Source organism: Ranitomeya imitator, chromosome 3 (assembly GCF_032444005.1).
Source record: "Ranitomeya imitator isolate aRanImi1 chromosome 3, aRanImi1.pri, whole genome shotgun sequence".
Lineage (NCBI taxonomy): Eukaryota > Metazoa > Chordata > Amphibia > Anura > Dendrobatidae > Ranitomeya > Ranitomeya imitator.
In genome coordinates, this window is record NC_091284.1 from 631,633,903 (window position 1) to 631,650,610 (window position 16,708).

The 16,708-nt window shown below is 43.9% G+C and overlaps 1 protein-coding gene across 1 annotated transcript in view; it reads right to left on the reverse strand.

Moving 5' to 3' along the window:
* Nucleotides 1-16,708, reverse strand: part of TDRD3 (tudor domain containing 3) — a 517,375-nt gene that overhangs the window by 136,631 nt on the left and 364,036 nt on the right. Inside the window, exon 7 of the mRNA XM_069758172.1 lies at nucleotides 4,616-4,765. Coding sequence (XP_069614273.1) covers nucleotides 4,616-4,765 — 150 coding nt within the window. The remainder of the gene's footprint in view (nucleotides 1-4,615; nucleotides 4,766-16,708) is intronic.

Here is a 16,708-nt window from a genome sequence, read left to right on the forward strand (position 1 = left end):
TTCACTACAGTTTATAACGCAGAGCCGTGAAAATAAAAATTCTATTTTTTTCCCACAAAAATTATTTTTTTAGCCCCCAGTTTTGTATTTTCCTAAGGGTAACAGGAGAAATTGGACCCAAAAGTTGTTGTCCAGTTTGTCCGGAGTACGTTGATACCCCATATGTGGGGGGAATCACCGTTTGGGCGCATGGTAGGGCTCGGAAGGGAAGGAGCGCCATTTGACTTTTCAATGCAAAATTGACTGGAATTGAGATGGGACGCCATGTTGGGTTTAGAGAGCCACTAATGTGCCTAATCATTGAAACCCCCCACAAGTGACACCATTTTGGAAAGTAAACCCCCTATATGTGGGGGGGAATCACCGTTTGGGCGCATGGGAGGGCTCGGAAGGGAAGGAGCGCCATTTGGAATGGTCTGCAGGCGTCACATTGCGTTTGCAGAGCCCCTAATGTACCTAAACAGTAGAAACCCCCCACAAGTGACCCCATATTGGAAACTAGACCCCCCAAGGAACTTATCTAGATGTGTTGTGAGAACTTTGAATCCCCAAGTGTTTCACTACAGTTTATAACGCAGAACCGTGAAAATAAAAAATCTTTGTTTTCCACAAAAATTATTTCTTAGCCCCCAGTTTTGAATTTTCCCAAGGGTAACAGGTGAAACTGGACCCCAAAAGTTGTTGTCCAACGTGTCCTGAGTATGCTGATACCCCATATGTTGGGGTAAACCCCTGTTTGGGCGCACGGGAGAGCTTGGAAGGGAAGGAGCACTGTTTTACTTTTTCAACGCAGAATTGGCTGGGATTGAGATCAGATGCCATGTCGCGTTTGGAGAGCCCCAGATGTGCCTAAACAGTGGGAACCCCCCAATTCTAACTGAAACCCTAATCCAAACACACCCCTAACTCTAATCACAACGGTAACCCTAACCACACCCCTAACCCTATTCCCAACCGTAAATGTAATCCAAACCCTAACCCTAACTTTAGCCCCAACCCTCACCCTAGCCCTAATGGGAAAATGGAAATAAATAAATTTTTTTAATTTTTCCCTAACTAAGGTGGTGATGAAGGGGGGTTTGATTTACTTTTATAGCGGGTTTTTTAGCGAATTTTTATGATTGGCAGCCGTCACACACTAAAGACGCTTTTTATTGCAAAAAATATTTTTTGCGTTACATTTTGAGAGCTATAATTTTTTCATATTTGGGTCCACAGAGTCATGTGAGGTCTTGTTTTTTGCGGGACGAGTTGACGTTTTTATTGGTAACATTTTCGGGCACGTGACATTTTTTGATCGCTTTTTATTCCGATTTTTGTGAGGCAGAATGACCAAAACCAGCTATTCATGAATTTCTTTTGGGGGAGGCGTTTATACCGTTCCGCATTTGGTAAAATGGATAAAGCAGTTTTATTCTTCGAGTAAGTACGATTACAGCGATACCTCATTTATATCATTTAATTTATGTTTTGTCGCTTTTATATGATAAAAACTATTTTATAGGAAAAATAATTATTTTTGCATCGCTTTATTCTGAGGAATATAACTTTTTTCTTTGATGATGCTGTATGGCAGCTTGTTTATTGCGGGACAAGATGACGTTTTCAGCGGTACTATGGTTATGTATATCCATCTTTTTGATCGTGTATTATTCCACTTTTTGTTTGGCGGTATGATAATAAAGCATTGTTTTTTGCTTTTTTTTTTTACGGTGTTCACTGAAGGGGTTAACTAGTGGGACAGTTTTATAGGTCGGGCCGTTACGGACGCGGCGATACTAAATATGTGTACTTTTATTGTTTTTTTATTTAGATAAAGAAATGTATTTATAGGAACAATATATATACTAAGGAACAATATATATACTATATATATATATATATATATACATATATATATATATATATTTTTTTTTTTTTTTCTTTTAGGAATTTTCTTTTTCTTTTACACATGTGAATATTTTTTTTTTACACTATAACATTGCCCCAGGGGGGCATCATGTTATAGTGTAAGATCGCTGATCTGACACTTTGCTGTGCACTGTGTCAGATCAGCGATCTGACGTGCACTCCTGCAGGCTTACCAGCGCTTGCTCTGAGCAGGCGCTGGTAAGCCACCTCCCTGCAGGACCCAGATGCAGCCCCGTGGCCATTTTGGATCCGGGCCTGCTGCAGGGAGGAGGAGGTAAGAGACCCTCGCAGCAACGCAGTCACATCGTGTTACTCCGGGGGTCTCAGGGAAGCACGCAGGGAGCCCCCTCCCTGCGCGAGGCTTCCCTATACCACCGGAACACTGCGATCATGTTTGACGGGGGTTAATGTGCCGGGGGCGGCCCGTGACCACTCCTGGCACATAATGCCGGATGTCAGCTGCGATAGTCAGCTGACACCCGGCCGCAATTGACCGCGCTCCCCCAGTGAGTGTGGCTGATCGCATATGACGTACTATCCCGTCGGTGGTCATACGGGCCCACCCCACCTTGACAGGATAGTACGTCTAATGTCAGAAAGGGGTTAAAGCATGAGGGGAAGACACCAGTTGTTAGTGATAGATTGAAGAGATGGGTTAGGGTTGGGATGAAGACTGTGGTGAGGTTTGGGATGAGGTGGGACGGGATCGGGTCAAGTGCACAAGTAGCGAGAGGTGATCTGGAGAGTAGAGAAGAAAACTGATCTATTTTAATAGTGGAGAAGCTGGTTTTGGAGGTTGATGGCTGAGTAGTTACGAGTATTAGCATAGAGCAGAAAATGCTAATGTATTGCTTGTCACGAAGATGCCTGTCTGCTTTCCACCCATGTGCTCTGAAATCTGTGCCCATAGACTGAACTGTTATTCTAGCGGTATCATTACAGCCAGGCCACAATCACAAGTTAAGTATTTGGTCAGTATTTTACAGTATTGTAAGCCAAAACCAGGAGTGGTTGTAAAATCCATAAGTGGTGACATGTTTCTATTATACGTTTCCTCTGATTGTTGCACTCCAGGTTTTGGTTTACAAATACTGATATAAAATACTGACCAAAGACTGATCCTATAAATGTGGGGTAAGCAGGCGGCAGTCAGAGCACTGTGCAGACCCAGCTCCTGCTCTTCTCTCACTGTGGCTGCTATATGAAAGGAGAGAGCGAACACTGTAGAGACTCTGATGCCCCTGCACTCATAGTTGGCAGATCTGTACTCAAGATTTGGTGTATGGATACACACTTGGTAAAACACACTTCAGCATCTATTTTCTGCATGAAGGCAACCAATTGGGTTAATGTACCGTTTTACAATATTTATCCAAACTATATTTCCATCTTAAAAAGGATTTAAAAAAAAAGGCAAATCGACTTTACTTTGTAAAGTAAGGCATAGAAGAGGTTGTATTGCTTATTCTACATTTTTTTTAAACTAAAGAGAAAATAGAATATCTAGTTTGATAATACTGTATTTTTTGTTGAAATCATCCATATAGAAAAATAATTGCAATACTTGACTTTGCACTCTGGCAACTGGAACAATAACGACTAATGATTCCAGTTTTCTGCATGCCGCTTGTCATGTTTGAGGTGTAGGCAGCAGGGATTTCCTGGAAGCTCTATAGTACTGCTAGAGGCCTCAGTTATTCACAGTAGCACACACCTTATGCATCCCTTTATTACTTCCGGAAGACTGTTAGGCTATGTGCACACTTTGCAGATTCCACTGCGGATTTTTCCGCAGCGGAATTGCAAAATCTGCAGTGAAAACCCATCGCGGTTTTTACTGCGGATTTATCGCGGTTTTTACTGCGTTTTCTTCTGCGGATTTTCAACTGCAGTTTTCTATTGGAGCAGCTGAAAATCCGCAGAAAAGAAGTGACATGCTGCGGAATGTAATCCGCAGCGTTTCCGCGCGGATTTTTCTGCAGCATGTGCACAGCGTTTTTTGTTTCCCATAGGTTTACATTGAAATGTAAACTCATGGGAAACTGCTGCGGATCCGCAGCGGTCAAATCCGCTGCGGATCCGCAGCAAAATCCGCAAAGTGTGAATATAGCCTAAAGGTAAGACCACACAGAACGTCCAGGACACAGTGGACAGCAGCTGTTGGCATTTTTCATGTGATTGGTGAATGGTTATGATTTTGCAGGACAAAACCAGGCAGCTAATTGAAATGGCTGCAGGTTTTCTTTTGTTAGTGAAAATGCTGTTCTGCTGCAAAATTATGCGGTTCTTTAACAATCAATTTAAAAACCTGCATTGTGACCACAACACATCTGCTCCATGCAAATTCACCCTTACAATGTTTCTGATGCTTCACCATAATATTGTAGAGTCTACAAAAAGTTTAGAAACTACTCAAAACATTCTGGAGTTTTCCTATTCAGTGCTACTACAGGTCAATGTTTATTAACCTCCATATCCATATCAGCCATATTCTACTGAATAGTTTATGCAAAGTTTTGCAAACAAGGTCATTGTACATTTTCAGTCATAAAGTGGAGTCCTGGAAGGCAAATATTCCTGCTGATTTGTGAAAACAGAACAGAAAGTGAATAAACAGATGAAGAACGACAGTATTTCTGTGAAAAACAAACTCATTCAAACCATTAGCTAAGGTTAACTACTCAAGTAAACAAGGAGTGCAAACCTCTTTGCTTTTTGCTACTTCAGCAATGGCAGCCGTCCTTTGTTTTTCAAACTCATCATTCTCCCCAACAGACTTGGTGGCACTAGGAGCCTGCAGCGTTTTCCGGCTATCGAGTTCTCTGCTGTCGACTGAAGTAACAGATGCACAACGCTGAAGGGAGGAATAAAAGGTGATTACCAGTTGTCAGGACACATTTAACTGCTGGACAAACACAATATATATATATATATATATATATATATATATATATATATATATATATATATATATATATATATATATATATATATATATATATATATATATATATACAAAAATCAGCAAATGAAGGCAGCACTCCAAATCCTCATGCAGGTAAAAATGTGACTTTTATTGAACCCACATCTCTGTGCGACGTTTCGGCTCACACTGAGCCTTTTTCAAGCCTATTTTTCAATATATATTTCAATATATATTCATATGTATGTGTGTGTCTATATATATATATATATATATATATATATATATATATATATATATATGTTGTAGCATGGCTAAAGGGTTTGTAGTCGATGGGAGGTATGTGCCACATAAGTGCCTGGTTGCTGTAATGTAGCCCGGAGTATTCCTTTCTTGCACATAATCTTGTATATGTGTTTCAGGACCTGTGGTAATGTCAGACCACATGGCTAATCATGTGATGGGTTACTGGGTGGGGTTAGCTCTTTATAAGACTGGCTAATCCTTTACACAAGAGATATGTGTGGAGGTGAAACCCTCCTGAGTGTGTTACGGCTTCAGGACTGAGCCGGATGAACTGGACACTTGCTTTTCTTTGCCTGAACCAAAGGCCCATTTTGCTTTCTGTTATTTGCCACATGGTTTATAGTAACATAGTAACATAGTTAGTAAGGCCGAAAAAAGACATTTGTCCATCCAGTTCAGCCTATATTCCATCATAATAAATCCCCAGATCTACGTCCTTCTACAGAACCTAATAATTGTATGATACAATATTGTTCTGCTCCAGGAAGACATCCAGGCCTCTCTTGAACCCCTCGACTGAGTTCGCCATCACCACCTCCTCAGGCAAGCAATTCCAGATTCTCACTGCCCTAACAGTAAAGAATCCTCTTCTATGTTGGTGGAAAAACCTTCTCTCCTCCAGACGCAAAGAATGCCCCCTTGTGCCCGTCACCTTCCTTGGTATAAACAGATCCTCAGCGAGATATTTGTATTGTCCCCTTATATACTTATACATGGTTATTAGATCGCCCCTCAGTCGTCTTTTTTCTAGACTAAATAATCCTAATTTCGCTAATCTATCTGGGTATTGTAGTTCTCCCATCCCCTTTATTAATTTTGTTGCCCTCCTTTGTACTCTCTCTAGTTCCATTATATCCTTCCTGAGCACCGGTGCCCAAAACTGGACACAGTACTCCATGTGCGGTCTAACTAGGGATTTGTACAGAGGCAGTATAATGCTCTCATCATGTGTATCCAGACCTCTTTTAATGCACCCCATGATCCTGTTTGCCTTGGCAGCTGCTGCCTGGCACTGGCTGCTCCAGGTAAGTTTATCATTAACTAGGATCCCCAAGTCCTTCTCCCTGTCAGATTTACCCAGTGGTTTCCCGTTCAGTGTGTAATGGTGATATTGATTCCCTCTTCCCATGTGTATAACCTTACATTTATCATTGTTAAACCTCATCTGCCACCTTTCAGCCCAAGTTTCCAACTTATCCAGATCCATCTGTAGCAGAATACTATCTTCTCTTGTATTAACTGCTTTACATAGTTTTGTATCATCTGCAAATATCGATATTTTACTGTGTAAACCTTCTACCAGATCATTAATGAATATGTTGAAGAGAACAGGTCCCAATACTGACCCCTGCGGTACCCCACTGGTCACAGCGACCCAGTTAGAGACTATACCATTTATAACCACCCTCTGCTTTCTATCACTAAGCCAGTTACTAACCCATTTACACACATTTTCCCCCAGACCAAGCATTCTCATTTTGTGTACCAACCTCTTGTGCGGCACGGTATCAAACGCTTTGGAAAAATCGAGATATACCACGTCCAATGACTCACCGTGGTCCAGTCTATAGCTTACCTCTTCATAAAAACTGATTAGATTGGTTTGACAGGAGCGATTTCTCATAAACCCATGCTGATATGGAGTTAAACAGTTATTCTCATTGAGATAATCCAGAATAACATCCCTCAGAAACCCTTCAAATATTTTACCAACAATAGAGGTTAGACTTACTGGCCTATAATTTCCAGGTTCACTTTTAGAGCCCTTTTTGAATATTGGCACCACATTTGCTATGCGCCAGTCCTGCGGAACAGACCCTGTCGCTATAGAGTCCCTAAAAATAAGAAATAATGGTTTATCTATTACATTACTTAGTTCTCTTAGTACTCGTGGGTGTATGCCATCCGGACCCGGAGATTTATCTATTTTAATCTTATTTAGCCGGTTTCGCACCTCTTCTTGGGTTAGATTGGTGACCCTTAATATAGGGTTTTCATTGTTTCTTGGGATTTCACCTAGCATTTCATTTTCCACCGTGAATACCGTGGAGAAGAAGGTGTTTAATATGTTAGCTTTTTCCTCGTCATCTACAACCATTCTTTCCTCACTATTTTTTGAGGGGCCTACATTTTCAGTTTTTATTCTTTTACTATTGATATAGTTGAAGAACAGTTTGGGATTAGTTTTACTCTCCTTAGCAATGTGCTTCTCTGTTTCCTTTTTGGCAGCTTTAATTAGTTTTTTAGATAAAGTATTTTTCTCCCTATAGTTTTTTAGAGCTTCAATGGTGCCATCCTGCTTTAGTAGTGCAAATGCTTTCTTTTTACTGTTAATTGCCTGTCTTACTTCTTTGTTTAGCCACATTGGGTTTTTCCTATTTCTAGTCCTTTTATTCCCACAAGGTATAAACCGCTTACACTGCCTATTTAGGATGTTCTTAAACATTTCCCATTTATTATCTGTATTCTCATTTCTGAGGATATTGTCCCAGTCTACCAGATTAAGGGCATCTCTAAGCTGTTCAAACTTTGCCTTCCTAAAGTTCAATGTTTTTGTGACTCCTGACAAGTCACCCTAGTTTATGAAGCAATAAACCCAGTGAACTTTAAAGGAACACGTCTCCTGAGTGTCAGCCGTCGCAGCTGAGTGAGTGAAATCCTTACAATTGGTGGTAGACGTGCGAGCAGCGTTCCCAGTGGAGACGTGAGTTTATTTTTGAATGTCCTGGGTCAAGGCTGTTGCAAGCCAGCAAGCATTGCCGGAGAAAATGGAGGACCTGCTGAAACACTTGGTCCAGATGCAGTCACAGCAGGAGAAAAGGCAGAGCCAGCAGGAGCAAAGGCAGCAAGAGACCAACGGGCTGTTGATGCAGCAGATACAACAGAGCCAGCAGGAGCAACGGCAGAGTCAGCAGGAGCAACGGCAGCAGATGCAGCAGAGCCAGCAGGAGCATCAGCAGCAGATGCAGCTTCTGGCAACCGCCATCCAGGGCAAGGCGAGCGCCCCAACCCCAGGTTTGGCTGATGACACCCACGTCCGGAAGACGGTAAGACGCGCATTGCAGAAAATGACTCCCGGGGATGATGTTGAGGCCTTCCTGACCGTGTTTGAGAGGGTCGCTGAGAGGGAAAAACTTCCGCCAGAGCAGTGGGTAGAGGTACTTGCGCCATACCTGACGGGAGAACCCCAGAAGGCGTACTATGATTTGACCTTGCAGGATGCCAAAGAGTATCACAAATTGAAAGCCGAGATTCTCGCACGTTTGGGGGTGACACTGACTGTCAGGGCACAGCGAGTTCACTCCTGGGGCTATCGCCGGGACAAACCACCTCGTTCCCAAATGTTTGATCTGTTGCACCTGGTCCAGAAATGGCTGCAGCCAGAATCCTCTGCGCCTGCACAGATGGTAGAACGGGTGATGATGGATCGGTTTGTCCATTCCCTCCCGAGGCCTATACAGTCTTGGGTTGCCCAGGGTGATCCCCAGAATGCCGACGAGCTGATCGGACTGGTTGAGAGATACCAAGGGTTGGAAGGCTCCTTCGGGAGGCAGCCCATGCCGTACTGGGGGTCCCAGAAGGCAGCTGAGTCCCAAAAAGGGGTGGTGCGTCCAAGGTCACAAAGGGCGGGGGAGGTGGTGCCCAAGGTCCCCACGGGTGATATTATTTGTTGGAGGTGCCACAAGCCAGGACATATAGCTGCCCGTTGTTCCCAAACCACTGAGCAGATGGACTGCAGCATGGGACGCCGTTGTTCATACTATGCGTATCCAGCCTGTAGTGTGAACTCTCCATCCAACGAGGGACCTCAAGCGTGTCCCGTAAAGGTGAACGGTCGAGCAGTAACGGCACTGTTAGACTCGGGGAGCCTAGTGACCCTGGTGAGGGCCACTTTTCCTCTCCACCTGCTCCCAGGAAAGAAGGTCGGAGTGCGGTGCATACATGGTGATGCAAAGGACTACCCTATGGCCAGGGTGGACATTGAAACGGCATGTGGCACTGAGTCCCACATAGTCGGCGTGGTTCAGGACTTGTTGCACCCTATAATTATTGGCCGGGATTTCTGTTTGTTTTGGGATTTGTGGGGAAATGGTTCTGAGCTCCCTGGCAGGGAACCAGTGAACCCTGGAAGGGTATCGCCACACCCAGAGGCAGACAGTTTTCCTTTTTGTGTTCTGGTTGGGGATGAGGAGGAAGTATCCCCTACATCTGACATTCTGGAGTTAGAAGTTACCGGTGAAAATTTTGGGACTGCCCAACATAGGGACCCCACTCTGAGGGAAGCCTTTAATAATGTCACAGTTATTGACGGGGTGGTACAGGAGTCGGGGGCAGACACAAGATTTCCCCATTTTCTGTTGAGGGGGGAGTTGTTGTACCGTGTCACGAAAATACGGGAGGAGTTGGTAGAGCAGTTGATAGTGCCGGGTCCGTATAGACGGAAAGTGTTGGACATGGCCCATTCACACATCTTGGGTGGACACCTGGGGGTGGAAAAAACGCAGGAACGGGTTGTGCAGAGGTTCTATTGGCCTGGGTGTCACCGGGAAATAGTGAACTATTGCAGGTCCTGCCCTACATGTCAGCTAACTGCTCCTACTCCTCATTTCCGGAACCCCCTTGTGCCACTGCCCATTATTGAGGTACCGTTCGAGAGAATTGCCATGGACTTGGTCGGTCCCTTAGTTAAATCAGCTCGGGGCCATCAGTATATATTAGTCATCCTGGACTATGCCACACGCTATCCTGAGGCAATTCCCTTGAGAAATTCTTCCTCAAAAAGCATAGCCCGCGAGTTGGTCCATGTCTTTTCCCGGACAGGTCTGCCAAAGGAGATCCTGACTGACCAGGGTACACCTTTCATGAGCAAGGTGATGAGGGAGTTATGCAAAGCCCTGAAGATCTCCCAGTTGAGGACCTCGGTGTACCATCCCCAGTCAGATGGCCTTGTTGAGAGGTTTAACAAGACACTAAAGAGCATGCTGAGAAAAGCTATAGAGAAAGACGGTAGAGACTGGGATTGTCTCTTACCCTATCTGATGTTTTCCATTCGTGAAGTTCCACAGGCCTTCACAGGGTTCTCACCGTTTGAGCTTCTATATGGCCGACATCCACGAGGACTCCTGGATATAGCCAAGGAAACCTGGGAGGCCGAAGTCACACCCCACAGAAGCGTCATTGAGCATGTGGCCCTGATGCAGCAGAGGATTGCAAAGGTGATGCCTATCGTGAAAGAACACCTTCTCCAAGCACAAGAAGCTCAAGCCAGGGTCTACAACCGGTCTGCAAGAGTGAGGCAGTTCAATCCGGGAGACCGAGTTCTTGTGTTAGTTCCAACGGTGGAAAGCAAGTTCTTGGCCAAATGGCAAGGGCCATATGAGGTTGTCGAGAAACTTGGTGAGGTAAATTATAAAATTCACCAACCAGGAAGACGGAAACCATTCCAAGTTTACCATGTCAACCTCATCAAGCCATGGCAAGATAGAGAGCCGACAGCAACTCCATCATTGTTAAGCAACCCAGAAGGTGAGGTTGGAGCGGTTACTATAGCAGAGACGCTATCAAAGACCCAGAAACAGCAGTGCCGGGAGTTACTCCAGAAAAACAGGGACCTGTTTTCAGAATTGCCAGGATACACGAAGGTCATAGAGCACGAGGTCCTAACAGAGCCACATGTGCGGGTGAATGTGAAACCTTATCGTATTCCTGAGGCTCGTCGAGAAGTTATCTCCAAGGAAGTGGAGCATATGTTGAGGCTTGGGGTCATTGAGGAATCCAAGAGCGGTTGGTCGAGCCCAATTGTCCTGGTCCCAAAACCTGATGGAGAGTGGAGGTTTTGCAACGACTATCGGAAGTTGAATGAAGTCTCCAAGTTCGACGCTTATCCCATGCCCCGTATTGATGAGCTCATCGAAAGGCTTGGGCACGCCAGATATATATCCACCTTGGATTTGACAAAGGGGTATTGGCAGATCCCCATGGCACAGGAAGCCAAGGAGAAGACGGCCTTTTCGACACCTGATGGATGCTTCCAATATGCCCGGATGCCGTTTGGCCTACAGGGAGCTCCGGCGACCTTCCAGAGGGCTATGGATAGAGTCCTTGCACCCCATAAGGCCTACGCTGCTGCGTACCTAGATGATATCGTCATCTTTAGCCCGGACTGGGAGAGTCATCTGGAGAAAGTCCAAGCGGTGTTGGATGCTATAAGAGAGGCCGGATTTACTATAAACCCGAAGAAGTGCGCCTTGGGTAAAGAAGAAGCTAAGTACCTTGGATACATAGTGGGTCATGGAGAAATAAAACCCCAAATCAATAAAGTGGAGGCAATCCAAACATGGCCAAAACCAGTTTCCAAGAAACAAGTTAAAGCCTTCCTGGGAATCGTGGGATATTACAGGAGGTTCATCCCAAACTTCGCCACGATGGCTGCGCCTCTGACTGACCTGCTAAAAGGGACAAAATCAGTAATGGTTAAGTGGTCCGAAGAAACAGAGTCAGCCTTCCAAGAAATGAAAAACGCTTTGTGTAAGCAACCCGTTCTGATGGCCCCAAACTTCAAGAAAGAGTTTATTCTTCAGACAGATGCCTCAGATGTTGGGGTGGGAGCAGTCCTTTCCCAAGAACTACATGGGGAGGAGCATCCTGTTCTCTATCTGAGTAGGAAGCTGTCCTCATCTGAAAAGAACTACTCAGTCGTTGAGAAGGAGTGCTTGGCCATAAAATGGGCAGTGGACACATTGCGGTACTATCTGCTGGGACGTAAATTTAGACTGGTATCTGACCATGCCCCGCTTAGGTGGATGAGAGAAACGAAAGGAAGAAATGCTAGAGTCACCCGTTGGTTCTTAGCCCTGCAGGACTTCAGTTTCCATGTGGAACATAGGGCCGGAAAGCTGCACGGTAATGCGGATGCCCTATCGAGAATCCCTTGTTTAGTGGGGGAAAGTGCCAAGCCCCACGGCTTTAGGCAGAGGGGGGAGGTATGTAGCATGGCTAAAGGGTTTGTAGTCGATGGGAGGTATGTGCCACATAAGTGCCTGGTTGCTGTAATGTAGCCCGGAGTATTCCTTTCTTGCACATAATCTTGTACAGTGGGGCAAAAAAGTATTTAGTCAGTCAGCAATAGTGCAAGTTCCACCACTTAAAAAGATGAGAAGCTTCTGTAATTTACATCATAGGTAGACCTCAACTATGGGAGACAAACTGAGAAAAAAAAATCCAGAAAATCACATTGTCTGTTTTTTTATCATTTTATTTGCATATTATGGTGGAAAATAAGTATTTGGTCAGAAACAAACAATCAAGATTTCTGGCTCTCACAGACCTGTAACTTCTTCTTTAAGAGTCTCCTCTTTCCTCCACTCATTACCTGTAGTAATGGCACCTGTTTAAACTTGTTATCAGTATAAAAAGACACCTGTGCACACCCTCAAACAGTCTGACTCCAAACTCCACTATGGTGAAGACCAAAGAGCTGTCAAAGGACACCAGAAACAAAATTGTAGCCCTGCACCAGGCTGGGAAGACTGAATCTGCAATAGCCAACCAGCTTGGAGTGAAGAAATCAACAGTGGGAGCAATAATTAGAAAATGGAAGACATACAAGACCACTGATAATCTCCCTCGATCTGGGGCTCCACGCAAAATCAAACCCCGTGGGGTCAGAATGATCACAAGAACGGTGAGCAAAAATCCCAGAACCACGCGGGGGGACCTAGTGAATGAACTGCAGAGAGCTGGGACCAATGTAACAAGGCCTACCATAAGTAACACACTACGCCACCATGGACTCAGATCCTGCAGTGCCAGACGTGTCCCACTGCTTAAGCCAGTACATGTCCGGGCCCGTCTGAAGTTTGCTAGAGAGCATTTGGATGATCCAGAGGAGTTTTGGGAGAATGTCATATGGTCTGATGAAACCAAACTGGAACTGTTTGGTAGAAACACAACTTGTCGTGTTTGGAGGAAAAAGAATACTGAGTTGCATCCATCAAACACCATACCTACTGTAAAGCATGGTGGTGGAAACATCATGCTTTGGGGCTGTTTCTCTGCAAAGGGGCCAGGACGACTGATCCGGGTACATGAAAGAATGAATGGGGCCATGTATCGTGAGATTTTGAGTGCAAACCTCCTTCCATCAGCAAGGGCATTGAAGATGAAACGTGGCTGGGTCTTTCAACATGACAATGATCCTAAGCACACCGCCAGGGCAACGAAGGAGTGGCATTGTAAGAAGCATTTCAAGGTCCTGGAGTGGCCTAGCCAGTCTCCAGATCTCAACCCTATAGAAAACCTTTGGAGGGAGTTGAAAGTCCGTGTTGCCAAGCGAAAAGCCAAAAACATCACTGCTCTAGAGGAGATCTGCATGGAGGAATGGGCCAACATACCAACAACAGTGTGTGGCAACCTTGTGAAGACTTACAGAAAACGTTTGACCTCTGTCATTGCCAACAAAGGATATATTACAAAGTATTGAGATTAAATTTTGTTTCTGACCAAATACTTATTTTCCACCATAATATGCAAATAAAATGTTAAAAAAACAGACAATGTGATTTTCTGGATTTTTTATTCTCAGTTTGTCTCCCATAGTTGAGGTCTACCTATGATGTAAATTACAGACGCCTCTCATCTTTTTAAGTGGTGGAACTTGCACTATTGCTGACTGACTAAATACTTTTTTGCCCCACTGTATATGTGTTTCAGGACCTGTGGTAATGTCAGACCACATGGCTAATCATGTGATGGGTTACTGGGTGGGGTTAGCTCTTTATAAGACTGGCTAATCCTTTACACAAGAGATATGTGTGGAGGTGAAACCCTCCTGAGTGTGTTACGGCTTCAGGACTGAGCCGGATGAACTGGACACTTGCTTTTCTTTGCCTGAACCAAAGGCCCATTTTGCTTTCTGTTATTTGCCACATGGTTTATGAAGCAATAAACCCAGTGAACTTTAAAGGAACACATCTCCTGAGTGTCAGCCGTCGCAGCTGAGTGAGTGAAATCATTACAATGTATATATATATATATATATATATATATATATAGACACACACACACATACACATGTGATAATATATACAGTACAGACCAGAAGTTTGGACACACCTTCTCATTTAAAGATTTTTCTGTATTTTCGTGACTATGAAACTTGTACATCCTCACTGAAGGCATCAAAACTATGAATTAACACATGTGGAATTATATACGTGACAGAAAAGTGTGAAACAGCTGAAATATGTCTTATATTGTAAGTTCTTCAAAGTAGCCACCTTTTGCTTTGATGACTGCTTTGCACACTCTTGGCATTCTTTTGATGAGCTTCAAGAAGTAGTAACCGGGAATGGTCTTCCAGCAATCTTGAAGGACTTCCCAGAGATGCTTAGCACTTGTTGGCCCTTTTGCCTTCACTCTGCGGTCCAGCTCACCCCAAACCATCTCGATTGGGTTCAGGTCTGGTGACTGTGGAGGCCAGGTCATCTGGCGTAGCACCCCATCACTCTCCTTCTAGGTCAGATAGCCCTTGCACAGCCTGGAGGTGTGTTTGGGGTCATTGTCCTGTTGAAAAATAAATGATGGTCCAACTAAACGCAAACCGGATGGAATAGCATGCCACTGCAAGATGCTGTGTTAGCCATGCTGGTTCAGTATGCCTTTAATTTTGAATAAATCCCCAACAGTGTCACCAGCAAAGCACCCCCACACCATCACACCTCCTCCTCCATGCTTCACGGTGGGAACCAGGTATGTAGATTCCATCCGTTCACCTTTTCTGCGTCACACAAAGACACGGTGGTTGGAACCAAAGATCTCAAATTTGGACTTATCAGACCAAAGCACAGATTTCCACTGGTCTAATGTCCATTCCTTGTGTTCTTTAGCCCAAACAAGTCTCTTCTGCTTGTTGCCTGTCCTTAGCAGTCGTTTTCTAGTAGCTATTTTACCATGAAGTCCTGCTGCACAAAGTCCCCTCTTAACAGTTGTAGAGATGTGTCTGCTACTAGAACTCTCAGTGGCATTGACCTGGTCTCTAATCTGAGCTGCTGTTAACCTGCGATTTCTGAGGCTGATGACATGGATAAACTTATCCTCAGAAGCAGAGGTGACTCTTGGTCTTCCTTTCCTGGGGCGGTCCTTATGTGAGACAGTTTTTTTGTAGTGCTTGATGGTTTTTGCAACTGCCCTTGGGGACACTTTCAAAGTTTTCCCAATTTTTCGGACTGACTGACCTTCATTTCTTAAAGTAATGATGGCCACTCGTTTTTCTTTACTTAGCCGCTTTTTTCTTGCCATAATACAAATTCTAACAGTCTATTCAGTAGGACTATCAGCTGTATATCCACCAGACTTCAGCACAACACAACTGATGGTCCCAACCCCATTTATAAGGCAAGAAATCCCACTTATTAAACCTGACAGGGCACACCTGTGAAGTGAAAACCATTTCCGGCAGTCATCAAAGCAAAAGGTGGCTACTTTGAAAAACCTACAATATAAGACATATTTTCAGTTGTTCCACACTTTTTTGTCACGTATATAATTCCACATGTGTTAATTCATAGTTTTGATGCCTTCAGCGTGAATTTACAATTTTCATAGTCACGGAAACACAGAAAAATATTTAAATGAGAAGGCATGTCCAAACTTTTGGTCTGTTCTCTCTCTCTCTCTCTCTCTCTCTCTCTCTCTCTCTCTATATATATATATATATATATATATATATATATATATATATATATATATATATATACACACACACATATATATATATATATATATATATATATATATATATTATAATTAATATTAATACTTTGTATCTCTGTTCCTACTGCACCCACACACACAAATGATACACTATTTGAAAGGTAAACTTGCCCCCTTCAGCAAGAAAGTAGCCGAACAAACCACACATCCACAATGTCATCACAAGATACAATTTAAACATTAATTTTCATGAACCTGCAGTAAGGAAAAATGACCTGCAGTAAGGAAAAATGACCTGCAGGTGGCACCACACTATCCTAAAGCAGACTACCACAAAGCTGCTGCTTACAGACACCACAAACAAATCCAAACAGATTGCACACTTCACTGCAGGTGAGTCACATATGCAAACACATTTGGAAACACGCACTGCTTTTATTCTATTGGAAACATGCACTGCCTATTGTACATTTCAAGCTGCATTTGGAGCGAAGACCTGACATTGTTTGGGTTTGGGATTACTTTGCAGGATGACTAGGAAGAGGCGTATAAAAAGCAGGGCTCGAGGCAGGCCAACACAAACGAGACGTTCCAGACCTCTTCAGACATCATCTCAGCGAACATCAAACAGGTTACAACCTCATGAACAAAGGCAACAAAGACTTGAAAACCATAGACAAGCTCAACAGACGCACAGACAACAGATAGGGAATCAGTGCTGAACACTACTGCAAGAGCACTGTATTGATTTAGCTCCACTTGATTACTTCCTGCGTCTACAACAAGACATCTGTGCAAGGAGGTGCCAACATTCACTTCCAAAGACATACTGTTGTGCTTGGTTATTACTTCCAG